The 26,778-nt window shown below is 33.1% G+C and overlaps 1 protein-coding gene across 5 annotated transcripts in view; it reads right to left on the bottom strand.

Annotated features, from left to right (window-relative positions):
* Nucleotides 1-26,778, bottom strand: part of ERBB4 (erb-b2 receptor tyrosine kinase 4) — a 1,202,488-nt gene that overhangs the window by 415,115 nt on the left and 760,595 nt on the right. For all 5 annotated transcript variants that reach the window (XM_003925582.4, XM_074399075.1, XM_074399073.1 and 2 more), the window contains exon 4: nt 7,145-7,279. In XM_003925582.4, coding sequence (XP_003925631.1) covers nt 7,145-7,279 — 135 coding nt within the window. The remainder of the gene's footprint in view (nt 1-7,144; nt 7,280-26,778) is intronic.

The following is a 26,778-nucleotide window of genomic DNA, read 5'->3' as shown; positions in this document are numbered from 1 at the left end:
ACAGATTCAACGTATCCTTTCCACGTCCAATGCTTTTTATATGTTTTTATTTCCCAAATTTAGGGTTTTATTTTAAAATAATGAATCAGAATTAATTGTACTTTATCTTGAGAATTCTATTCTAGTTCAAGAAAGCTAGCTATATGTAATACAAAGTGCAGCACTGGTTAGGAGTGGGCCATTATTATCATATGTAAAAGTCTTTGGGAAAAAAAGCTTTAGAACATGGATAGTTCGAATGCTGGCAGAACATCTGATTTAAACAAATGATTAATACTGGAATAATGTTCATGAATATAGTGGCATCTATGAATTTGCCAATTCCCCCACTCCCACTTCAGTTGTCAGTTGGTATTTGGTTCTAGAAAGCAACTAAGAATGAGTGGTGTACCTGGTGTAATTAATCTAAGAAAAAAGTTGTAGAATCTGGAGCACCTGAGGTTTGTTCTTCTGTGTCTGGATGAGCTAAAGCTATGAGAGACTACCTTCCAGTTACTAAAACATACTTAAAATATAGAAACATAGTTAAATGTCAATGAATATATAATGAAAATATAACTGTCACATATTTTAGAAATACTTCTGTCCTCTTATGTTCACTTCATATAAAAATTATAATCGGAAGGTCCTTTATTTCTTTGTCCTAAGAAATCACCCTCAAATTGACACATTAACTCATTTATTACTCATAATAGCCCTATGAAGTTGATGATAATAACAGCTCCTGGGCAAGAAAAAAAGAGAAAAAAACCAGTGTGTGATTTTTCAGGCAGGAGCACGGGCAATTACGTTACCTGGCCTGTCTCATGGGGGAAAGCTGTCCTCCCACACCAGACTTGGTGCCCAGGCAATGTACTGCAGTATCTAAGGGAGTTGCAGCAAGAGACTCAGGGTTTGCTGATCAGCCATGTCTCATGCATGTCTCCCATCCCGGCTCAGGCACACTATTGAGAAACCTCTTTATTAAGGGCCATTGACAGAGGCCTTCCTTATGTGCTTTCACTAAAATCTCCTTATGGGGAAGAAGTAGGGGGGCCTGGAAGACCCTTTTTCTCCACTCTGACTCCACACGTAGTACTTCTCACTCTTAGGCCTACCCTCTCTCCTTTCAGCTTCCAGGTTCACAACACTTTCAGAACCATTTTCTGCCACTCCCTCCTCAGTGAAACAATTCCCCATGTCTGCACTGATCCATCTGACCCTCACCTGGCACTGTTCTATGGGAGAAACACGAGACAGTGTAGTTGGTGCTTTCTCTGATTTAGCCTCTTGAATAAACTATTGCAGTAAGAGATTAAAAGCTTGACTGTTACCCTCATTTTTGCTTGTCTAAATTGACCACTGTCACCTAGCAGCTTAGCTCTCAGCTCAGCTCATCTCTTGACACTCTGTCTTTTATAGATGAGTAAATGGCAGGATTGAGGGCATAAATGACTTGCTCAAGGTCAAATTGCTGGTAAGCAGCAGTGCCAGGTTTCAAACAAGCTAATTTGGCTCCCAAATCCATTCTCTGTATTACACGATCTTCTCTGCTGAGAAATCATTGTTTCCTTATTTTTTCATATTATTGTTCTTATATATTCCTATTTGCTTAAATTTTAGAAGGCAACTTATTTACATCACTTTTATATTCTTTTGGTGCTGAGGGTCATTATTACTGTGCTCCAAGTAAATGAAACATCATTCATATATGATTTTTTTCATTTTGAAGGATTCATTTATTGAATAAGCCCAATTGATAGATAATTTCTACTAGGGATGTAAGAGAAAAAAGGATTTTGTCGTGAGGGTGGAAACTTCTCCATAACCCTCCTGAAGTTCGAATTTAAATACCTCAAGTATATTTCAGAAAATATAACTTGATTATAATTATTTCTAAATAATACAGTTTTAAGGAGTAGAATCATTTTTAATTGCTTTTATAGATACTTCAGACCTTTTCTTCACAGTTTCAATTATAACTCAAATAAATGGCAATACGAAGCCAGAATACCCCTAAAAGATTTTCACCATTTTGCATTAAGAATTATTACTGTACAAAAAAGTACATTAATACTTTGACAAATATTGCTTAAGAATAAACTATTCTTAAATTTCTTATGTCAAAATTGTGTGATTTGTACATATTCACAGATTAGTGTCTAAACGTTAAGGAAAAATAGGTATATATATTTTACCTTACATTTATTATATTATAAAATAGAATATACATATAATATAATAAAAATATAACTTATATATGTTAAATCAAGCTCATAGATACATGTTGTCTTTATCTAAAAGTGGATAAACTACCAGTCTCTGGGCTATAACTTTTACTTTACATTTATTCTTTTTTATTAATGATGGTTTAAAATATAATTTAGATTCATCTGATTTTCCTGTTTATAAACTGCTAGGGTTTGAATGCTTTTGTCTCCTCCCAGACTCATATTGAAACTTAATCCCTAATGAAACAGTATTGGGTGGGAGGCCTAATGGGAAGTGTTTAGGTCATGAATATATTAATGCTGCTATAAGAAGAGCTTGTAGGGGTGGGTTTATTCTCTTCCTTTCTTCTGCACTTCAGAAGATGCAGCACACAAGGTGTCATCTTGGAAGCAGAGACCAGGCCTTTATGAAATATCAGACCAGATGCCAGCACCTTGATCTTGGACTTCTCAGCCTCCAGAACTACGAGAAAATACTTTTCTGTTCTTCATAATTTATTGAGTCTTAAGCATTCCATTATGCAGCTCTAACAGGCTAAGACATACATTTATCTATTTCATTTATGTATCTATCCATTCCGCGAATATCTGTTATCCATCCATTACACGCTACAACAGAGGACAGAATGATGAACTGGACCTTGTCTACGAGGAGTTTCCATTTTAAAGCGTAAGACAGAATGCCAGGTTTCAACTCCAGTCATTACGGGGTCACGTGGGAAATGTTACCTAATCTAGCTTGAAGAAGAGACCACTTATTAAAAGAGTCGACATCTGATAAATGTCTTAAAGTATAACTGAAATTTGGTCTGGAAAACAGAAGAGAAAGGGTAGTGCAAACAAAGGAATTGTAAGAACTCAATCCATAGAGTTGAGAAATGAGCAGGAATTTGCTGAAAACTCCAAGCCAACTGGATTTTGTTCAGACTTGATCCTATATTAGTTAGTCACAGTGACAAGATTTTTAGACAGAGTCCTGGTCAAATTCCATTAAATAGAGCTCTTGTAGGCATTTTGTTGGGTAAATTTGTTGGGACTGGAAGCAAGGAGAGCAATTAAATACACAGGCTCTTAACCAGGAGGCTTTGGATCCCTAAAAAGGCTGTGGATAAAATTTAGGAGGTCCTTGAATTTGAATGGGGAATCATTACATTGATATTCTAATTAACTCTTTTATTAAAGTTAATCACCATCATCAATTACAAATATCAGGACCAGACCACAGTAGTATTAGCAATACTAGCCACACTAACCAACAGAAACCAAAGATATATTGGGGTTACCTTCCAGTTGTTAACAGCCGTCTTAAATACTATTATTTATTCATAAATGCAGTAAAAAAAGATGACATAATATTTACTATCTTAACCACTTTTAAGTGTGTGTTTTGTAATGATAGGTATATTCACGTTGTTTTGCAACAGATCTCCAGAAATTTTTCAATCTTGAACAATTGAAACTATACTTGTTAAAGATCAATGGCCTATTTAGCCTTACTTTCAACCCATGGAAACTACCATTCTACCTTCTGTTTTCTGAGTTTGACGGTTTCGTTACCTTATGTAAATGAAATCATACAACATTTGTGTTTTTGTGACTGGCTTATTTTCTTTAGCATAGTGTCCTCAAGATTTATTTGTGTTGTAGCATATGGCTAGATTTCCTTCCTTTTCCAAGCTGAATAATATTTTATCATTATATGTATGTACCACATTTGTTTATCCATTCATCCACCAATGACATTTGGGTTGCTTCCGCCTCTCAGTTATTATGAATAATGCTGCTGTGAGCATAGATACGGAAATATCTCTTTGAGAACCTGCATTCAATGCCTTTGGTCATATATCTAAAAGTGGGATTGCTGGATCATACGATAACATTTAATTTTTGGGAAACCACCAGACTGTTTTCCATAGTGGTCACACATTTTACAATCCCACGAAGAAGGATGCCAATTTCCTCACCTCCTCACCAGCATTTGTTATTTTTTTTATGCTAGCCATCCTAATAAATTGGAGACAATATTTCACTGTGGTTTTGACATGATTTTGGGTTGGTTTTTCTCTAATGATTAGCAATGTTGAGCATCTCTGGCCATGCTTGTTGTCCATTTGTGTATCATCTTTAGAAATGTCTATACAAATCTTTTGCTCACTTTTTAATAGGATTATTTGCTTCAGGTAATTGAGTTATAGGTTATATATAAATATATATATGTGTGTATATATATATATATATTATTTTTTCTGGATATCAATTCCTTATCAGATATATGATTTACAAATATTTTCTCCCATTCTAAGGTTGTCTTTCATTCTGTTGATTGTACCTTTTGATGCACAGATGTTTTTAAGTTTGATACCATCTCATTTGTCTATTTTAGCTTTTGCTGATGGTGTTTTTGGTGTTATATCCATGAATTTATTGCTAAATCTAAGGTCATAAAGCTTTCCCCTATATTTTCTGCCAAGACTTTATAGTTTTAAGTCTTGTGCTTAGGTCTGTAATTAGCTTTTGAGTTAATTTTTGAACATGGCATATGATAAGGGCCCAAGTTCAATCTTTTGCACATGGGTATCTAATTTTCCCAACATCATTTGTTGAAGAGATGACCCTTTAAAATATATTATTTATGCCTATCACTGCTTGAGAATTACATTATATATTAATCCTACTGCTAGTATTTTTAATTTAATGTACTAAGAAAGAAGCGTATTAGGTATTTGTTTCTTAAGCAGTTTGATAAATGTATCTGTATCTAATTTATTTTCCTTGTAATCCATTGTAATTTATTATACGTATTTATTGATCACTACGCATTCATGAATTCAATATTTATTTTGTGCCCATTTATTCTTCTAAAAATATTGTGAAAAGAGATCACTGGGCTTCACCAGGCTGCGACAGTGTCCATTGCCTCAAAAATATTAAAAATTCAGAGTTTGTTTTAGTAATTTAGACACAGATAAAGTCTTAAACTAGGCCAATCACAATAATAAATATGTAAAATCAAGAAACAGGCAAGAATCAGGATGACTTCGTGATTAACTAACTGCCAAGAGACAAGAAAGTAAAGATAATAATGACCCCCCAAATTTTTAATTTGAGTGATTGGTTGGTGGTATGTAGTTCTATGGAGTCATCAACCTAGAGGTTGCATTTAAAACCCTGAAAGTGTCTGAGATCAAGCCTGGGGAGAAGACAAGGAATTAAATTGACTAAAGATACAACCATAGGAAACTAACAGTCAAAGAATAGTCAATTCATTATTAGTATGGTGTCATGCAACGTGTCAGCAAATAAAACTACTATGTAAATAATAAAACTTTGGCAATTAATTGGTAGTTAATTTGTAAAAGTCCATTGGTTATGACTCTACTCTGCATTTATAATTTTTGCACCTGCAATTATTTACATGCAAAAAACAATACATCCACAGTTGCCTAATTATAGGCACAACCATCCAAATTTGTCTTCAAAAGAATAGCACAAAGAGACACCATCTGTGAAAGTGCAACAAACCCCTCAGACCTTTCCTGCTCCAAATTCTGTAAGGCTGGTGAGCACACTTCCCTTTTGGCTTCTCTCTCAGGCTTTACTCTTGCCTGATCTTATTCAAGCATTACAGACTAGTCAATCTGCTAAGATGAGAGTCAGCAGGTCTTTCCTTTTACCCAAACAATATCCACCCCTCCTCCTCCCCGACAATATAATATGTGCAGTAGTAAGGACAGACTGAAAACAGCAGCCATTTCTGAAACACATCATTTGTCTTGTTAATGTGAACAGATTCTATCTTTTTCACATGTAATTTTACAAAGTAGGCAATGTGAATACCATAAAGACAAAATTCCATACAAATTTCTGCTCAAAGGTGACAAGAAAATTATGTTACTCTACTTTTTACATAAAGTTTTAGCCATTTATTAAAAACACAGCTGTCAGTTTTGATAAAATATATTCATATTTTCCCAGTATATTATTAGGGCCATGATGAAATTTAATAATTGTCCCATGGAGTTTGATTTTCCACAAAAATGTCATAACACAATCAGTAATATAGCAAATAATCATTGAACTATGTTGAAACAGTTATGATTTCAGTTGGGAAATATGTAATAGATGAGAAATATAAAACCCAGGTTAACACATGATAAAGATTCTGTTCTCATACAAATGTAATAATAAATGTGGTAACACCATAGCCTGTTTTATGAAAATGAAACAGATACCAGACAGAATAATTTTCAAAGGTTTAAATCATAGTTCAAATATTATTTGCTTATTATTTAATCATATTAAACACTTTAAATATGATAAATTCTTTGTGGTAGAAAGAATACACATTTTAAGATGGAGAAATTCAGTAGTTTATTAGACTAATGACTAAAATCAGACTGTAACATGTTCCTTCTATATGAAATCTATATTTCTCCATTTCATAAGTGTTTCAAATTATTATAAAGTACGACCATGAAGACTTCAGGGGCAAATGAAGGCTTAAGAATTCTGCAACATTCACTAGGTTTTACTTTTAAAATAACAGTGACTAGGAAGGTCCATTTTTGTTCTACTATCTTCATCTCAATGGTATATAGGTCACAGACTTGAAGCAATAGTTAGACACCAGCCTTAAGTTTATGGATAGGTGGATACATGTTTGGACACTGGAAGAATGATGAAGTAATTTAAATGAAGCAAAGAGAAACATGTTAACAAAATGAGAATTTGTAAAGAGGAGACATGATTTCCAAAAGAGAATGAACTAGAAGTAAAAGATTGGTCAGCTATTTGTGCTGTCATATATGACTGAACATGTCAATGAATGCAATTGAAGTTCAAAATAGTAGTAATGGTATGATAAGCATAACTTATTTACCTCCACATAGGGTAGAACAACATTTTGAGACATTAAAAAGAATAATGCTACTCACATCCTGAACTACCATTTGTTGACACAAGAGTCAAGTTGGAAGGCCATGGATTCCGAACAATATCTTGCCAATGAATGGTGTCTGCATAACAAAGGAATTTGTTCTGGTCTACATAGACTCCACCGTTTAGAATTTCTGTATTAAAAAACAGAAAAACAAATTTGTTGTCAAACTGCTTGTTAATGAAAAGGTAATCAACAAAAACTATTTGCTCTTCACTATTTTCAATGCTAAATTAATTCATGGTACCAATAGCCAAGATATCTTTAAAAATATCTTTCACTGAATAATATACATTGATTGCAGGAATTTGAAAAGATTGAAAATTACAAAAGTGAAAACCACCACTCATATTCATATACTCTAAGAGTAACAATCCTAACATTTTGATATAAATGTTATAAGTCTATTGTCAGTTTTCTTCCCTGGAATTGAAATAATACTTTATACAATATTTTATAACCTGCTTGTTTTGTTTAACATCATATAATGAGTATTTAATGGTAATTACTACTCTGTATTATTTTAATAAGAATAGGATATGTCATAGTATAAATTAAATAGTAATTACCTAAGCAATCCCCTCTTGTTGGTAATTTAACTATTTATCTCTGATTAGTCTTTAAAGCAAATTTCCACACATGACATTCCAAGGTCATAGACTGTGGATATTTTTAAAATTTTTGGTATCAATTGACAAATTATCCTTAAAGAGATTGTTTCAGTCAATGTGACATTGACTGCAGTCAGTAGGTAGGTAATTAGCACAAAGTGGAAGCTAAAATTAATGTCTCAATCACAAAAATGTTGTCACCTCAAGTGAAATTGATAGGATTACCAATTATTCTTTAACAACACAAGCAAGATATAGCAAATCCTGTGGTTCACTGGAATAAGGATATAGCTGTGGGATAACATGCACCAAAGCCAATTTGTACTTGATTCTTTATTTCACAACACTGGCCTTGATTAGCTAATTTGTCTTCCGCAAACAATGACCACAGAAATGAATTCTCTTTCAGACATCTTTAAGTTATCCAGGAAAATAAAAACTGAGATATATCCTCGGAAAATATTATCCTTATTAATTTAAGAAATTAGCTAGAAATACACGTAGCTCCTTCCTGCCCAATATGTACCACATTTTCCCCTCTTGTTCAATACAAAAGCAATTTAAGAGAAATCATGCATCAGTCCATAAAGTGTTCAACTACAAGTACTAAAAACCCAATTAACAGTTTACAGAAATAGGGGATTTTTTTTCATATAAGAAGCCTGTAGGAGGCAGGTGCAGATATTAGTTGAGCTGATCTGCAGTACCCATCACCTTTCTGCCATCTGTAGTGTGTCAGTTTTATTCACTTCCAGCACAAGATGGCTGCTACATCTAAAAACTGAACTGCAGTCTTTCTGAATTGCAGGCAGGATGAAGTTAGAAGAGCAAGCAAGAGACTTCCTCCTAGTGAAGCTGTGACTTTTTATTTGGGAAGAAATGCTCTCCTCAAGGATTATGTCTGCATTTCATTGGCCAGAACCATATCCCATGGCTACCTCTACCATAACAGGGATTGAATAAGTCACCATTTAAGTGGAGATACTGCTACTGGGATAAAACCCAGACCAACCAGAGTATTAGTAAGGACGAAGAGGAACATGGATATTGGGAAAGCAAATAACACTGTCTCCCTTGGTAGCCTTGAGAAATTCATCTCTCTTGTGTGGAAGCCCAAGCTAAATTTGTAGGCGTCACCTTAAACTAAAGAGAGATAAATAAACTAAAGGAATGTGTGGTACCACAAGAGGGTTATTTGTGGACTGGTGGTCACATCCCAAGTGTCTTACTGCATTGTACGTATGAAATCCTCTAGATTAACTTTGATATTCCAGTTCTTTCTACATTTAAAATCACTCCCATTTTCATCATCAGCCGTTTCACTGACTATTCGTTCCATTTCTTCAGTGAGGAAAAAGAAATTAGATCATCTTTCTACTTCTAAAACTCAGTTCATTATTTTTTATGACCTAACCATACAACCTTCATCAAAGCAAAAGGGAGATGTAAGACATAAGAAAGATTGTGAAATGGATTTCTACATTAATGTTTGGCATTAAGTTTTTATCTAAGAAATGTGACGATCTCATACTAATAGCTTTCTCATGAGACATTAGGTGATGCTCTTCTGCTCTAGGAATAATTCTCCATTAGGTGACAAAGAAAGGAGATTTTGACTGCTATCCAGGAAATGAAGGTTATTTTTCAGTCTACATTTAGAAAAGTTCTACTTAAAAAAAAAAAGTGAAAAGGTAATAGCTCAAACATTGCAGAAACAGTGTGTATTTTTCAGGAGTCACACTGTATATCAAATAGTTCATACAAAAGAACACAGTATCCATCTCCAACTTCCTATCTAAAATGTTTCAAATAGAATCAGATTATATTATACTGAATAATAGTCTTATCAAATCCCTTTCTTCAACAATATTAATCTGCTATGAATGTTGACATTTGTTTCTTAGAAATAGTCTGCTCAAGAGCTTGGCTTATACTTGGAAAAGGGATTTAGAAAGGAGGCAATAATAAATCCAGCATAATCTTACATGTTAAAATTTGAAATTAAGACACATGATCAATCCAGATGATACTTTCATCATCCCTAATTCAAAACTTAGCATCTGTTAGCAATTCTGGTAGGAAGATTTATAAATGTTTAGGAATTAATGATGGGTAGTTTATTTAGATATTGTTTTCCCTGAAAATATCTTTTTCTTTATGTTTTGTATAAACCATATTCTGCTGTTAAATGTTAAAACCTCACAGTCAGAGAATGTAGAATTTTATTGATACTTATAAAACAGTTTTAACATGCAATCTTACACTGTCTTTTTATTAACCCGATTACCTAAATATGTGTCAGGAAGTAATGTTCTAATAGCATTTATATATAGTCTTAAAGTTTTCATTGATTTTATAACTTCACATTTTAAAAATATACACTTGATATATTTTTGTAAGAAAATATATTCATGTAAGTTTATTTCTGGACTAAAAAAACTCTAGAGAATAGATACTAACCTGTAAGAAAGGTCTTAGAGACACAAATTATTTACTTGTTAGAATGAATACCTGTCTTGGTTGACCACAGAGGCTTGACTGTATTTTTTAGATAAGAAAGAGGGACAAGGATTAGGAAAAGAGAAAAGCTTGGTTAGATGTTTATCTAGTAAGAGTTAAAAAATTTCTGTTTATATTTAGATCTTGTGGTAACACACAAGAATAACCATGAGTTCCATAAGTTTTATCAAAGATTTATTGGAAGAAATCACCTGTGTTACACCAACAGTTTCCCTCCCACTAACATGAAATAAAGTAACAAATAAATGTTAAGAAAGCTAGGCAAATGAGGGACACATTTAATTGATATTCAAACACATATGCAAAATGTCTGAATGAATACAGAAACTAAACAAAATGTTGAATATGTGAATGAGCTCAAAGCATCTCATTTCATTTGACTTCCACTGCAGAAAATATATCAGAGTAAAGTGAGAGAGACACAGATAGATTCTTGGTCATTTAATCAACTGGTAGAAAAAAGCTTCTATGAGTTTTCTTATCATATTTTATAACAAATATTTCTGGCAAGTTGACAAAACAGAACTGTCTCTTTTTGATAAATGTCATGATTAAATGTAGTAAAATATATTAGACATGACATCTATGAAAAAAGCATCATTTCATTACTGAAAATTTCCAGTAAATACTTAAATATGTTTGTGCCTCAAATGTTTTCGACTAGATTAATACATGCAACTCAAGTAAAAGATGTCAGGAATCTTTTTGTATTTAGAGTAAATTGTAATCCACACTAGCTTTCAATATTTTGAATTTAACTTATATGTAGCACATTATTTGTAACTGAAACATAATTACACTAAGCTCAACAAAGGCAAAAAATACTTTTCAGTGCTGTATCTATAGTATCAAACCAAGAGCAGTAGTTACTCAATAAAATAATTGTTAGATTTAATTGGAAAAGTACCATGGAATTTGCACCCAACATTTATAAGGTAAATTCTGTTGTAGTTCCTAATTTTAGATTACATTCTGACCAAATCAAAGTAAGAAAGTTATCTTTTCCCATAAACACACTATAGTTCATCTTGACTGGTCCTATGTTTCAGAAAGTATGAAGCTGTTTCTGTTTTGTTCAAAACCATATCTCAAGTTTCTAGTATTATGCAAGGATCAAGGAGTTACACAATAAATATTTGATTAATTGAAATATATATGTATAATATCTTGAATTTAAGAAAAATATCTATGTGTATATATATATATATATATATAATCTGTGGTTAGAGATTTTAAAAGCTGAAAGGAAAATTGCATTTATTATATGAAATGCATATAACTGATAAATACAATATTACTGCAGAATACATTTGATATTTATAAGGCATTTTTATTCCAAAACATATTTTGTACACCAAACTCAATTATTAGTTACCAGGTGAATAATAATGATCTTCATCCCAGACAGACCAAATTTCCCTACGCCTGTGCAAATCACTTTGCATATGCTACAGAGAAGCTTAAATGTTCTTGTATTGAACCGTAAGTCTACTGTACAGTGTCTTTACATTTTTCAGAAAGGTATAAAGTGTCAATATGGCATTTGAAAAAGGAAGAAAGTATTTGTATCTTAGTCATTCAATCCACAAAGGTTAGCCATTGGACCATTTCTTTCCTTGATTTCCATTTTCATGAGTGTAATAAGGAAGGAAATGTTTGTGTTATTTAAATGACTTCTTTTGTAATCTTCATTTCTTGTCCAATGCTAGTTACTGCAGTGAATTTGGGGATGAGTGCCCATTAACAGAATCATTGACATTTTGCAAATATATTCTCTCCAAAATGATGGTAAAATACTGAATAATAGCTTTTTTTTTTCTGCCTTGTATGAAATGGCCTAATTATAAGGTAACAACCCTGCTGAAAATACAGATTAATATGACCTCTTTCCTAGGTTTAAGAAGTTCACAAAATTGCTTTGACTCCATGCACAACTTGTAACTATTTCGCAAATAAGATTGAGTATCTTTCTCTTTTTCCAAAATAAAGATTATAATTTTAAATGCACTTTCACTATATTTTGCTTTAGTCTATATGATTCATATTATTAGTAATGTTTTAATTCTACTCAAAATCTACCAACCATATGATATAAGAAGGATCTAATAAACAGGAATGGAATATTTAACCTCCATCCCCGATTGTATATCTAAGTATCTTGTTTTGTGGGGGTCCATCTACAGCTCGACTTTAGAATTTAACTGATAATAAAAATAAATAAAGATTAGAAATATTGCACTTGTCTAATTTCAATAGGGGCATCTAAATAACGCATATATAAGACTTATACTGTCTATCTAAGTCAAAGGGCAGAATCAGGAATCAAAATACAAGGAGCAAAGCCCATTTTCAAGATGAAGCTACAGAAAGCAGTTATAGGACATTCTCAGACATAAAGCAACGTATCTTTCTCACTGTCATCACCTTAAGCCACACAAGTCTGTTGACAGATAATGATACAAAAATAATATAGTTCACATCATCCACCTGTGATACTTAATACGTCATCTCTGGAATGGACTTGGTCCAGAGATTCCTGTATCTTTCCCAAACCCAGACCTTTCAGCTGGGAGCACAATGAATTGCTGCTACCCCACTGGGTCAGCCCTCAAGGTTCATTATTAATAAGCTGGGACTCTAAAGGCTAATGAGAACCGGGTGCTTGAGGAGACAATGGCTCATTCATCATCAATCAAGCTTTGAAGTTTTTATACAGATGATTTAAGGAGAGTTGAAGTGTGCAAAATTGAAATGTCACATTTGTATTGGGAAGGGGTAGAGGGTGATAATGTAAATGAGTGATGTAACCTTCTATATTTCAGCTCAACGATCAGAGTCAATAGCTCATGGATGCAGATACCAAATGATTTTCTATCACAGTATAGAAATTTCAAGAAGAAATGATTAGATCCATTGGCTGAAAATCAGTGTAAGATAGAAAATAATATCTTGATTTCAACTGAATGAAGCTCAGTAATGCTTCCCACAACGTTCTAACTTATTAATACATATTTCAGTGTCCACTACAATTCTTAGCTTTCTTTATGTTCCAGTTTTGAGTTCTAGCTCCTCTGAGAGGTCTGATATGACCACCTAGTTCTTAGAGTCCCCCCTTTCTCTAACTCCTATAATAGTGATTACCCAAACCACTTATCTGACATAGAGCAAATGCCACCTTACCTTCTTATTTATTCTTTTGTGTACTTGCCTTATCTTCCTAATCTTACTGGAGGTCCCTCAAGGATAAGAGCTATAATGGACATCTCTCTGTGTCCCTAGTGCCAAAGAAAGTGCCAAGCACATAGAAATTCAAATGTTTTGATGATTATAACTTTCATAGAACATGATCAACTGTTGTAAAAATTATTACTTGCTTCATGATAGCATAATGTTAGTGATATGCACTAGGTGTTGACATTATAAATCCCACAAAATATTGAACACATTTATTGTGATCTTAAAATATTCTGTCTGTCCTAATATTAAGGAAGTAGTAGACCACTTAAACTCGTTGCTATTCCCTGGAAAAATTAAAAAATATATTTTACCTTATAACAGTATTTAAATTACGAATATAAGATTTCCTTCTCAAATTGTCTTAATATATAATCCCTATGTGTGCCAGCATGTCTAAATTTTTCCAATAATTTCTCCCTGATTTGTATTCTCCCTGTTTTCTTATTTCTTTAAAAATCAACCTAAATGCTGTAAAAGTCACCTAGACTCAAAATTTGAAATTTATTATTAATTCCTTTATTTCTCTATTTAATCATTTATGGTACTCTAAAGAAAGTTTCTCATAGTGTCTCTTTTTATATCCACAACTACTCCTTAATTCGGGTTCTATCATCTTGTACCAGATTAGCTTCTTGCCTGTAATCATTCTTCCCACCCCACAAATCCATCTTGCATATCAAAGTCATAATATATGCTATATTATAAGTAGATAATATACTTTAGGTAGGTAGAGAGAGAGAGTGGTGGTGGGGAAGAGAAATCCTGTTCTATCAGGGCTTTGAAGTGTAAAGGCAATAATACTGAATCTAGTTAACTGGATAAAATTAAGTTCATAATCTAGTTTTGTTTCAAGAAAGCAAAGGTAGGCCTTGTCCACCTTTACGAAGCTCAGTTTTCTCAGTTCTGTAATGGGGGTATTATACTTACAATATCTGTCACAATAGTTGCTTCTATTATAATTTAAAATTGCTAATTATCTAAACAGTTGTTATTTCTTGGTACAAGCAAGCAAGGAATACACTTCTTTTGGGTATTCATACTAACATTGCACTAATCAGTATTCTATTAGGTTGTAACTTAAAGAGAATAGACTTTTATTTTTCTTTTATATAAAAATCTGGCTAGGTTATTCAAGGATATTATTAAAAATCCACAATCATCAGTGAGCTCGATTCTATTTGTTTCTTGTTTCTCTACTATCTTCAATCTAAGGAGTTTCTAACTAGCAAAAACCAGGCAAAAGATGGAGAAAATCATGAAGAATGAAAGAACAGAGAAAGAGTACATGTTATATTTTAACGAAAATTCCTGCAAATTACCACCACACAATTATATCTTATTAGTCGCAATGAAGTCATCGAACCAGAGCTACGTGCAAGGAAGGTAGGAAATCAAAGTATTCGTTCTAGGTAGTCATATGAGTAGCTAAACTTTATATACTGTTTAAAAGTTAGAAAATGATAATAGACATTGGACACAACTAGCAGTAGTGACTCAAAATAAACCTTTTACCTTCCGGATATTTATAAAACATAAATGTTGTGACTTGAAGAAATATAAAGATTTTTATGAAACGTTTTAATTGAATTATAACACACACATAGATGTGCATAGATCATATGCAGTTAACTTTTACAAACTGAATTACACTTATGTAACCAGCACTCAAATCAAGAGCTTGAGCATACCAATACCAGCAGCCTTCCTCATACTTTCCACCTCATATCACTCTATCAGAACCTTTATCCTGAATTTGAACAAGATAATGTTTGCTTATTTTTGTATTTTATGCAAATAGATTCATACCATATGTATTCTTTTGTGTCTGGCTCCTTTTGCTCAACATTATGTTTGTGAAATACACCTATATTGTTTATTTTCATTGTTATATGGTACTGCATGGTTTGTCAACTCTGTATTGATGGGCATTTGGATACTCTCCACATTTGGGCAATTGTAAATACTGTTGCTATGAATTTCCTAGAAAATGCCTTTTGGTGATTATATGTACATAACTATGTTGCATGTATATCTAGAAATAGTATAGCTGGGCCATAGTGATAATCACTTTTTATTTAACCAATTTAACCCATTTATATGCCCATTAGTAGTATATGAGAAATCTAGTTGCTTCTCAACCTTGTCAAGGCTTGATTATTAGTTTGTTTGTTTTGTTGCATTTCATTGCAGTCATTCTTATTGGTGTATAGTCTTATCATTTTAATTTGTACTTCCCTAGTGACTACTGAAGTTGAGCCTCTTAAATACTATCTTTGAAGTGTAATTTTTAAAGGCAAGATATTTATTTGTTTACTTCAAGAAAGGTCTTACTTATTAAAAAAAACACACACACACATTTACAAAGCACTGTTAAAACCTGATCTTCAAGTTACTAGCAAACAATTGTGTAAAATAATTTATGAGATATCATCCTCATAACTTATGTTTGTTGTTGTTGTTGTTGTTGTTGTTGTTAAGAGATATTGCTCAATGTTTTGAAAATGGTACTTTTAAATATCTTAGGAAAAATATTAAAACTACATTAAAATTATAAAGAATAAAATACAAATGGAAGATGGATGGGAAAATTCACAGTAGGTGAATCTCTCTGACAACAGACAAATACAGCAAAGGTATATAAAAAGAAAGAATGAGAAATTTAAAGTATTTTTGCTATTAAAATAGAATACTCCTTTACATAAAGCTCACATATTTTTATTCCTGTGTCTACCAAAAAGCCCTCATTACAGACCACAATCCTCTTAAATAACTGTTCCAAGTTTCCAGAAAATGTAATTGCTTCAGTAGAACAAATCAGTAGAGTTCAATGTTTTCATTACCAATAAGGGGGACAGTCATATTAGTACTCAGAAATGATTTGTCCGTTTTATTTATAGGATTTAATACAATAAACCTGGGATATACTGCAAAGTCACTTTGAAATATCTCACCTACTATATTAGCTTGTATAGTTTTAATAACTCTTCCCACAATGTGCGATTTATGCACTATTTCTTTTTCAGAAGTCTTCAAAAAAGTATGATTTTTCTTGATGACAGTAATAATAAATAATATTGTTATGTATGTTTCTTGCTGGCATGTTAAGACTTGCAAATAAAAGATAAAGCAAGAGAAAGAATAATGGTTTAATCTTGTAAAAATGATTATATGATTTTCAAATATGTCAAGATTTTTTAAAGGCTATATTTGAGAATATTAAAAATATAAATATGTGATTTAGAGACCTAGATGTCTCTGCTAAAACGCCTAGAATGTTAATTTTAAAAATAACACTAAAGATAATATCTTACAAAATAAGGAATTAAGGAAGAAGTCATAAAATAAGATTGCAAAGAAGCCATACTGGAAGACTATTTTAAAAGCCACAAAACGAAGGTCCAGATTAAATTTCGTTTAAAATGATGTTTTAATCTGGAGGAAATCAGGAAGGAATGACTGAATAGTAACAATCATCAGTTTAAAAAGCACTGGTTCTCAAAATGTGAAATATCAGGTACTATGGCAAAATAGAAAGATAAATAAATGACTTTTTAGATTGTGTTACATACAGTTTCAAAGTAGTAGACATTACCTACAGTAAAATGGAACAAATGTAAGCTCTACGTTTTACATGTACATGTATACAATATCTGTATATCTGCATCAAGTAGCCACCACCCAGAAAAAGACACAGAATATCTCTCACTCCAGAAAATTTTCCCTGCTTAATTCCAGTCAACACTGCATAGAAGTCAGCATAGAAAGTCAGCCACTGTGCTGAATTTTACCTCAACAAATTAGTTTTGCCTGTTTCTTAGATTCATATAAATAGAATCATATAATATATATCATATTCCTTGTTTTTTTCTTTTTCTGAAACTGTTTTTGAGATTTCTGCTATTGCTTTAATTCATAGGTTGTTCATTTTTATTGTTCTGTATTATTCCATTCAGTAAATATACCATGATTTGTTTATAGATTAGTTCATATTTCAAGTATAGATTTTGTACTTTTACTAGGTGATTGTGGCAAATTACTTTAGGTTTCTTTTCTACCATCTACAAAATTGGAGTAATAATCTTTACTTTGTTGGGTTACAATGAGAAATACAGATAATGTATACAAAACTCCAATTATGTACTAGGTATTCAAAAAGTACTAGCTATTTCAAAGTAAGTTAATAATATAGTTCAGGAACTTTATCTAAACTGTTTTAAAATCTATGTATGTTTTTATCTGTACTGTCAAAATACAGATTTTGGGCGAGAAAAGATGATCAAATGAAAACCCTTGAGAGATACATGAAATTCTCATTAATTTTGGTGCATAGGGATAGATACATTGAGCTAAAATATTACTAAATATCTTAATGGGTTGGGCGCAGTGGCTCATGCCTGTAATACCAGCACTTTGAGAGGTTGAGGTGGGTGGATATCGAGGTCAGGAGTTCGAGACCAGCCTGGCCAACATGGTGAAACTTCGTCTCTACTAAAAATAAAAAAAAATAAAAATAAATTTGCCAGGTATGGTGGTGTATGCCTTTGATCGCAGCTACTTGGGAGGTTGAGGCAGGAGAATTGCTTGAACCTGGGAGGCGGAGGTTGCAGTGAGCCCAGATTGCACCACTGCACTCTAGTCTGGGCAACAGAGCAAGACTCCATCTCAGAAAAACAAACTAACAAAACAAATACCTTACTAAAGTTAGTTGATTAAAAAACATAGGTTTATCTGTATTTTGTAATTTAGATCCTTCTTAAGAACAAGATCATAAATTCTGCAACTTACTATCTCCCACATTGAGTTATCTTAGATATCTAGTTGAGTTAACCCTTTTGTCATTTCCTGTCATTTCTCTAACTATATTCTGTGACGGCATTTAGAGCTGCTAGATTTCCCTCTGTTCCAGTCAGGCTCGTGGATAGTTTATAGGTCACAAAGCCTCCCTCGCAATCTCCAGGTGGCCTTTATGTCTGCTCTTGCTACCACTGTGCTGCAAATAAATTAGCATAAATTCCAAAAGTTTTCAACAAGGGAGCTGAGCTCTTTTCTTCTAGACCAAGGGTCTGGCACTTCTACTGTAGAGTAATGAATTAATTCAAAAACACAATATTCTATAGTCCCAACCACCACCCAATCATTTTCTCCCATTGTAAAATTTATTTTCATCCTGTGACATCTGAGGTCATAAGAGAGCAGGATGTAAAGGATATGCAAAGGATAGCTCTGTAATGAGTATTATCATATCTTCTAAATTACATAAAGGAACCCCCTTTATTTTAGAATGTTTCTGCTTTCATAGGGTAAATAAATATCTAAAAATATTTGGGGATATTTGTCTGCTTCTTGAGACGAGACATAAAGAAAAAAATCCAAGTACTAACATGCCTAACAATGCCAGATGGTTTCGTCAACTCAAGATGCCAACATTCTGGAAGGGAAAACTATTGAAAAGTTGATATCTGCAGAGGCTATAGAGTCAGACTGGGTAATCATGACTTCACCACAGAGCAACAGCTTTTCAGGCAGGGAATTCTCAAAAAGCATGAGATAATTTTTGTAGTTGTCTTCCCCAAATATCAGTTCTCTTCTCTATAAAAATATATATATTTAGTTCTCTAAACCTTAGTCTTTACATCTGTAAAATGAGATCAGTAATAATTACCTCATAGGATTTCTGTAAAGATTAAGAGAAATACTGCATTATAACTATTCACACAATGGAAGTATTTATGAAGTGTGTGCAGTTAACACTTTCATCATGACAGTGCCACATTCACGAGGCAACTGAAAGGAGAAAACGAGTTATCAAATGTAATGTTGACCACAGTGTCTGCCCTACAGCACATATTCAATTGGTGTGCTATTATTATTATTAAGGGAAAGACAGGAAGAGTTCTCTGATAAGCAGATTTCTTCTATTCTGCTTGATAATTTTCTCCATTCCCTGTCAAAAATACCCTTTTCAGAGACAGCTAAAACCCAGGGCAAGACTATTAGGCCAGGTTAAAATTCACAGGTTTGTGCCTTTGCTCATTTTTGAAAAATTATTTTAACTCACTTTTATGAGTTTCAGATGCCCTTTTTGAAGCACATTATGGTTCTGGACACCATAAAATTACTCACAATCATTAAATACAGAACTTACATTTTTAAGTATGGGATTTCTGTACCCCAAAGACATAGCCAAGTGTGACACACAATGATCAAGCAAGTTGCCAAATGCCTCATGCATAGCTGGGGATCAAGCGAGGATTCCAAAGTCTGTCTGCCTGGCTCCAAAGCCCACTGTTAGCCACCTCACTGCACACTCTTCATAAATGCTCCCATTGTGTGAATACTTATAATGCAGTATTTATCTTAATCTTTACAGAAATCCTATAAGGTAATTATTACCGATCTCATTTTACAGATGAAAAAACCAAGGGTTAGAGAGCTAAATAACTGGTAAGAATTCTAAAGAACCATAATTCCAACTCAGTCTGATGGCTGAGTTGGCTTTAAATTTTTTTATCCTGTACTCTCTCCATTGTAGAAAGGAAAGAGTGAGGAATCTAAATGGAAAAAAAAAAAAAAAGAAAGAAAAGAAAGAAACAGTTTAAGCAGAAATGAGGCACAACTTTATCTTATGTAATCTACTTCTAAGTATAATTAAGAACTCAGAGTAATTTCCCTGAAGCCCTTTTTGAAAATATTTTATGAAGTTGAAAGGTAAAATTATGCTTTTAAGGGATCTTTTCTACATGAAAAACTGTGCATTAAAAAAAAAAATTTGGCTCTGATATATGTCTGGACCATATCCCAACCTCATCTCTTGAGGTGCATTTCTTTTGCCTCTGTCAAAAGTAGACACAGAGAAAAAGCCAACACAATAAAAAACTTCCAGAATTCAGCCCACTTAAGGAAAAGCCCTTCAAATCGGTAAAAGAAAAGAAAAGCGAATTAAAGGAAAGTCAATTTTATTATTGTCAAGTACTGTGGGAACTCTATGCTTTGTGTTTGAAAGCTCTACTTTAATGAATAGGGTAAAATGATTTTAATCACCATATCCCAAATTGTAAACCTATAAAGAATCTATCTGTATGTGCTTTATAACTATATTTCTAAAAACATAAAATTGGTTAATCTAAATGAGTAGGGCATTCAGTTCTAACCAAATTGCATTCCCCTTATAATGTTTTTTTCCTATTATTTGTTGAGTAATTCATTCAAAGAAAGCAAAAGTGCAAAATATTTATATTAGTAATTCAAATCAATGAAAATGTATTTAAACACTAAACTTAATATTCTAATTACTGTAAAGGCAAATTAGATTCATATGGTGGAGGGAAAAGGAGAATCCAAAATTAAAACTTGTGGTTAAATGTAGTTTTATCACAGTATCTTTTGTCAGGTGAATTTATTGGATTAAATACCACTGAATATCATAAGAGAATTGAAATATCTTTTTCAAATATATATTTTTAAAGTCATCTTTTTTCTTTACTTGATATAGTTAAAATATTCATCTTTAGACATGCCTATCAGATAACTTTTATTTAAAATAGTGAAAAAAAGTTGATTTTATTAGTGAGTTTGGAATATTTACTTTATGTACGTTAATTTCATAAATGTGCAGAGTGAAAAGTAATACAATATATTGTACACAGAGTTTATATTCTAGCACTAACAAAAGGATATGTTCAATTTTAAAGATATTATCTTTCAAAGTAGAAAGCCCTTAACTAAAATGTTCTCGGATATAAAGTAAAATAAGATGAAACATTTTTAGAATTTCCTGAAACTATTTATTTGTGAACTTAAAAAAAAAAACTTAAACTAAACTTTACAGAAGAGAATAATGCAAAGACTGTCTTGTATACATTCAAGTTCTGTGCCTAATTTTGTTTTGTAGGGCATGTGTTTATATAGCTATGTCACATTTGAAAGAATCTTACATAGAAAATGAAGCTCTGGTGATAATCTCTAGTTCATGCTACCTAGCTGAGATACAAGGAAGACAAAAAGGAAGACTTACCAGATTAGCATAAAACTCTGGAATATAGGTAGTGGGAATGCTAATAGGAGTACTAATAGTGCCTTTGGTTCTAATTACACCACTGTTCCATATATATCTTTCCTGCAACTAAACGATGACATCACAAGAATATTATTTAGTAAAAAGCTATAATATTTTGAGAACTTAAGCATTTTGGTTCTGTATTCTCATTTTACTTTGAAGTTCAGAACAATTAGATGGCAACATCTCACAAGAATTGTTGCAAACCAGATGCTAAACATAAGCCTTCTAAAAGTGTGTGCTGACATGTGGAAAAGAAAATGATGATTTATTAATAAATACCTGAAATACATTTTTGAAATAAAAAGGTTTAAAATGTTGTTTCATTTGTAATTGTTTAATATTTTATTTTCTCCAGAGCTTCAAGAGTTATAATCTAAATTGCAATTGAAGGAAGCTTAAGCTAGCTGATATGCACCTAGCTATTTCCCTGCTTCAAAGCCTACAGAACCATCTGCTTGTTGGCAGGTGTAATTAATTAGCTAAGTGGAGAAGACGCTCCTTTTTAGAGTGAATAGGAGGAGAGGAGGGAGAACTCTGTGAAAGCCTAATCCTAGGCAGACCCATCAGCTGGGTGCCTCTGGGCAAATTTCCGATGCTGAAAACTCATTGAATTTAATGGTTCTTAATTTCACAAGATTTCTAATTACAGCTAGGATAATAAGATGCGATCCAAAAGTTGAAAAAAAGTTGGCACATTTTCAAGGAAAATCCTTTCACACAATGTAGACATCCTAAAGTGTAGAAGTTCATTTATTTATACATTTTGTCCACTTATTCCCTCAACTTAGTTAATAAGCAATTTTGAATCTATTTGGCTGACAGGTGGCAAATGCCTATTAATGATAGTAAAATGTGTCATGCTAAATTTTGTATCTAATCCAACATTTCTTTTCAGAATAGTCAAAGAAAAGTCCATCCAAGCTACATTATTATTCATTTTCAATAGATTTTAAAAGGGCTACATTCTAAGAATAAAAATGGGGAAATATAACACAAAGACCATAAAACTTCCTATAATTTTATCAGTATAGCTTATATTAAATTATCACTGGAGAGTCCAGAAGATAAAAAAACTCTACAATACTTTCTTCTTTTAAACACTCTGTCAGAAACAAAATTCCCTCTTAAACATCTCCTGGTACTCGGCTTTAATGGGTAAGGTGAGGGCAGGTATAAGGAACAGAGTGAGAAGAACTATGGTAAACTAGAAAGTACCTGTAACAACTAAAATAGCAGTGGCTGCTCAGCCCCAGAAGAGTGTTACCAAGAGGCAACGTGAACTCAGGGTTGCCAGAGGTTGGCTTTATTCAGAGGGGCCAGAAATGCAAAATTTATTGGTAAATTCCCCACATTTTTAAACATTCTTCTACACAAAGCACGACTGTAGACTAGTTAGTTTTTGAGATAGCAGTTTACCACATCTGGTTTACTGCATAACCGTATCTGTGAACTTCTCAATAATGAGCAAGCTCTTACATCAATAACCAGATTGAGGCAGGCTCTCATGAAACAGTCTTCAGAGCTCTGCTTCCTACAGATAAAGAACGGAAAGGGAAAGGAAGGCAGTTATATAGCTCATGAGAGAGTAAAGAAAAGTGCAAAAGCCCCTAGAGTCACATCAACAGTAGAGATCAGAAGGCACTGAATTCCATAAGACTTCTTCATACTTATTGTCATCAGTTGTTGCAATGGAGGTAGAATAAGCATGTGGCTGTCTAATGATTCTTAGAAAGTGTGCTGCTGATATGTCACCCCAGAATATCACACTCCTAAAGCTGCAGTCATATGTGAATTTTAAACAGGAAAGGCTTACATGTCATCTGGAAGATAAAATCCAGTAACTGCCTGCATGTTAGCATGGACCTATTTATAAGATTAACATAATAATACAAAAAATCTAAAGATTAGAGGGTCTGGAAGGTTAAATTATAATTTATAAAAAGGGAGAAAACATGGAAAAAAGTTGCAGTCAGAATATGTTTCCAGGTTTTGTTAGTCCTGCATTAATCACTCAGATGAGACTATATACTTGATCCTTGGGGAGTAGAGGTGGAAAAGGAAATAGGTAAGTTTCAACCTGTATCTTTAATAATGCTGAATGGTCTTCTGCTTTAAAAAATGTTGGTTTCTGTACAATATACACTTGTTCTTTGGCAACAAATGAGTGACTTTCAGCTCCCCTACCACTGAATTCAACAGGCCAATACAATTCCCAAAAAAAAAAAGCCATTCCAATAGTCAGAACTAAAATATCTCAAGAAACGATATCAGTCAACCAGTATGCTCTCATCCTGGAGCTGGGTGCAGGGAAAATTATAGCTGCTCATTGTTTCTTTTGTTTTTTTTGTTTCATTTTTTTCTTCTGCTCTATAAACATGCCAGGTTATACCAAACGACTTACGGGAATCAAACTGGAGTCTAAGGTTTTCTTTTCTGTATTTAGTCCACAGAAATTTTCAAAGACCTGGGCTCTTTACCTTAGCTCTATCTCTCAGGTTTTCTAACGACGTAGCCTTTCTTCTTGAAATGTCCATTTTAGAGGAATGTGGTTACAGTGAGTCCTTCTGAATAAACTAATTACCCCTAAGAGTGAGTATTCTTTCTACTTCTGAGCAGAGGTTATAGCCCTTTAAATATATATATAATATATTTATATATTAATATTATTATATTATATATACATATATGTCTATATATGTGTGTGTGTGTATATATATATATATATATATATATATATATATATATGTATATATTTGAGACTGGGTTTCACTGTCACCCAGGCTGTAGTCCAATGGCATATCTGATAAGATATTTGATAAAAATAATATTTTATGAAATTGAGGAAATCTCCTAGAAAGCAGAGAAAAAAGAGAAATATAAACGAGAGAGGAAAAAAAAGAAATAAAGGGTACATCCAGGAAGTCAAGCATTGCAAGTTATAGAGAGAACAAATAAACACATAGAAGAATAAATTATCAATAAATCAAGCCAAATAATTTCCCATAGCCTGTCTCAGCTCACTGCAACCTCCACCTCCCAGGTTCAAGCAATTCTCCTGCCTCAGCTTACCCAGTAATTGGGATTATACGTGCCTGCCACCAAGCTCAGCTAAATTTGTATTTTTAGTAGAGACAGGGTTTCACCATGTTGGCTAGGCTGGTCTCAAACTCCTGACTTCAAGTGACCCATCCTCCTCTGCCTCCCAAAGTGCTAAAGTGCTAGGATTACAGGTGTGAGCCACTGTGCCTGGCCCCTTTAAACAGATTCTATTTAGCTCCTCCATGCCATAGGCTGAAGTTGGACCGTGATCCTTAAGCCCATTTTTTTTTCCTTTGAATATGGAGAAGAGTTGGTTGAGAACAAGAATCTGTCCGATCAAATATCTGAGGAAAACAATAGTTTCTGGACAGGAAATCAGTGGAGAAAAATAATATAAAAGGGTATTAAAGCCCAAAGAGAGAAAACACAGAGAGTGTGAGCACAGAAAAATCTAAATAGAGCAAGGAAAGACATGTTTATTTAAAATATTTTGTCTATGTATTACTTCATTGATTTGTTCTAAGTCTTTCAAGAGCTGGGTGACATCTTTGCCAAACCATACCATCTCTTGCCAGATGCCAGATAATGGCACTGTGTCTCTTTGCTTATTCTCTTGCCACTAACCAATTAATTCACCATAGTCTGTCAATGTAGTTTTTTCAAAACTAAAGCTAAATATTTATAATATGAAAGAAAAATACTTTTAAAGGGTGGAACCAACTCCAAAAAATATAATGAGGAAGTCACTGTCTACGTCAAGACATATCTAGTTCATAGTCACAGATAATTTGAGAAAAAAAATACAGAAAGAAAAAAACTCTATTTTATATGAAGGAATAATCAATGAAGGAACAAATGCTCTTGAAAATTACAAATCTCATACCTGAAAAAATATTTAATAAAAATATTTGACAAAATTAAGAAAGTCTCCTAGAAAGTAGAGAGAAAAGAGAAATATAAACAAGAGAAAAAAAAAAAAAGGTGCATCCAGGAATTCAAGCATTACAAGTTACAGAGAGAGCCAAGAACACATAGAAGAATAAATTGTTAATAAACAGAGGCAAATAATTTCCCATAGTTTAAGGAAAAGGCACAAATGTTCAGGGAAAAAAAAATTAAAACAAAATATAATAAATACCTCTACATGTATATTTAAAATTTCAGAGTCTTGAAAAATAATACAAAAGGATGGGTGCAATGGCTCAAGTCTGTAATCCCAGCACTTTGAGACATCAAGGCTGGCAGATTGCCTGGGTTCAAGAGTTCGAGACCAGCCTGGGCAACATAGTGAAAACCCATCTCTACTAAAATACAAAAAATTAGCCAGGCATGGTGGTGTGAGCCTATGGTCCCAGCTGTTCAGGAGGCTAAGGCAGGAGAATTGTTTGAACCCAGGAGGTGGAGGTTGCAGTAAGCTGAGATCATGCCACTGCACTCCAGCCTGTGTGACAGAGCAAGATGCCATTTCAATAATAATAATAATAATATTATTATTATTATAAAATCCTACATATGAATATGAGAGGGGTATCATAAAGGCAGAGAGAGCTAGAATGAGAGTGAGGGAACCAAGGAGAGAGAAACAGCAGGGATCAAAATCACATCAGACTTCTCAACAGGGGCACTGTGTGAAAAGTAATAACTTCAAATACCAAGTGAAATTCGTTTTAGTTTACAGTTCTAAACCCAGTCACCATTAATCAAATCATCACTAAGTTATGAGTATAGAAGGAGACATTTCTGGATATTCAAGAACCCAGTAAATTTACCCTTTACCATTTTTTTAAGGAACATTTAAGAGATATCCTTCAAGAAAATAAGGGAATACAACAAGATAGTGAAAGATAGGTGATTCAGGATCCAGCCCAGGAAGTCAGTAAAGAGAAGTATCACAATGCAACATGGACAGAAAATAATACAGATTGGTGACATAAAACTGAGAGGCCAAAGAAAGTAGTCTCCAGGAAAAAGGGGGACTGATATAATGCATCGTGTGAAATCTGACAATAATTGGACCAAAACAAAAACAAATAGTGTAAGAAAATGAAAGCAAAGTGGAAGCACCAAGAAAAGGCAAGCAAAACACTGCGCAAGTAATTAAATGTAATCATAGTAAATTCTTCCCTCTGCTATAATTTTTTTAAAGTTACATAAATGTAAATATCA

The sequence above is a fragment of the Saimiri boliviensis genome, chromosome 5 (genome assembly GCF_048565385.1).
Source record: "Saimiri boliviensis isolate mSaiBol1 chromosome 5, mSaiBol1.pri, whole genome shotgun sequence".
In the NCBI taxonomy this organism is placed as follows: domain Eukaryota; kingdom Metazoa; phylum Chordata; class Mammalia; order Primates; family Cebidae; genus Saimiri; species Saimiri boliviensis.
The sequence above is the reverse complement of the archived record's forward strand: the minus strand, read 5'-3'. Positions and strand labels throughout refer to the sequence as shown.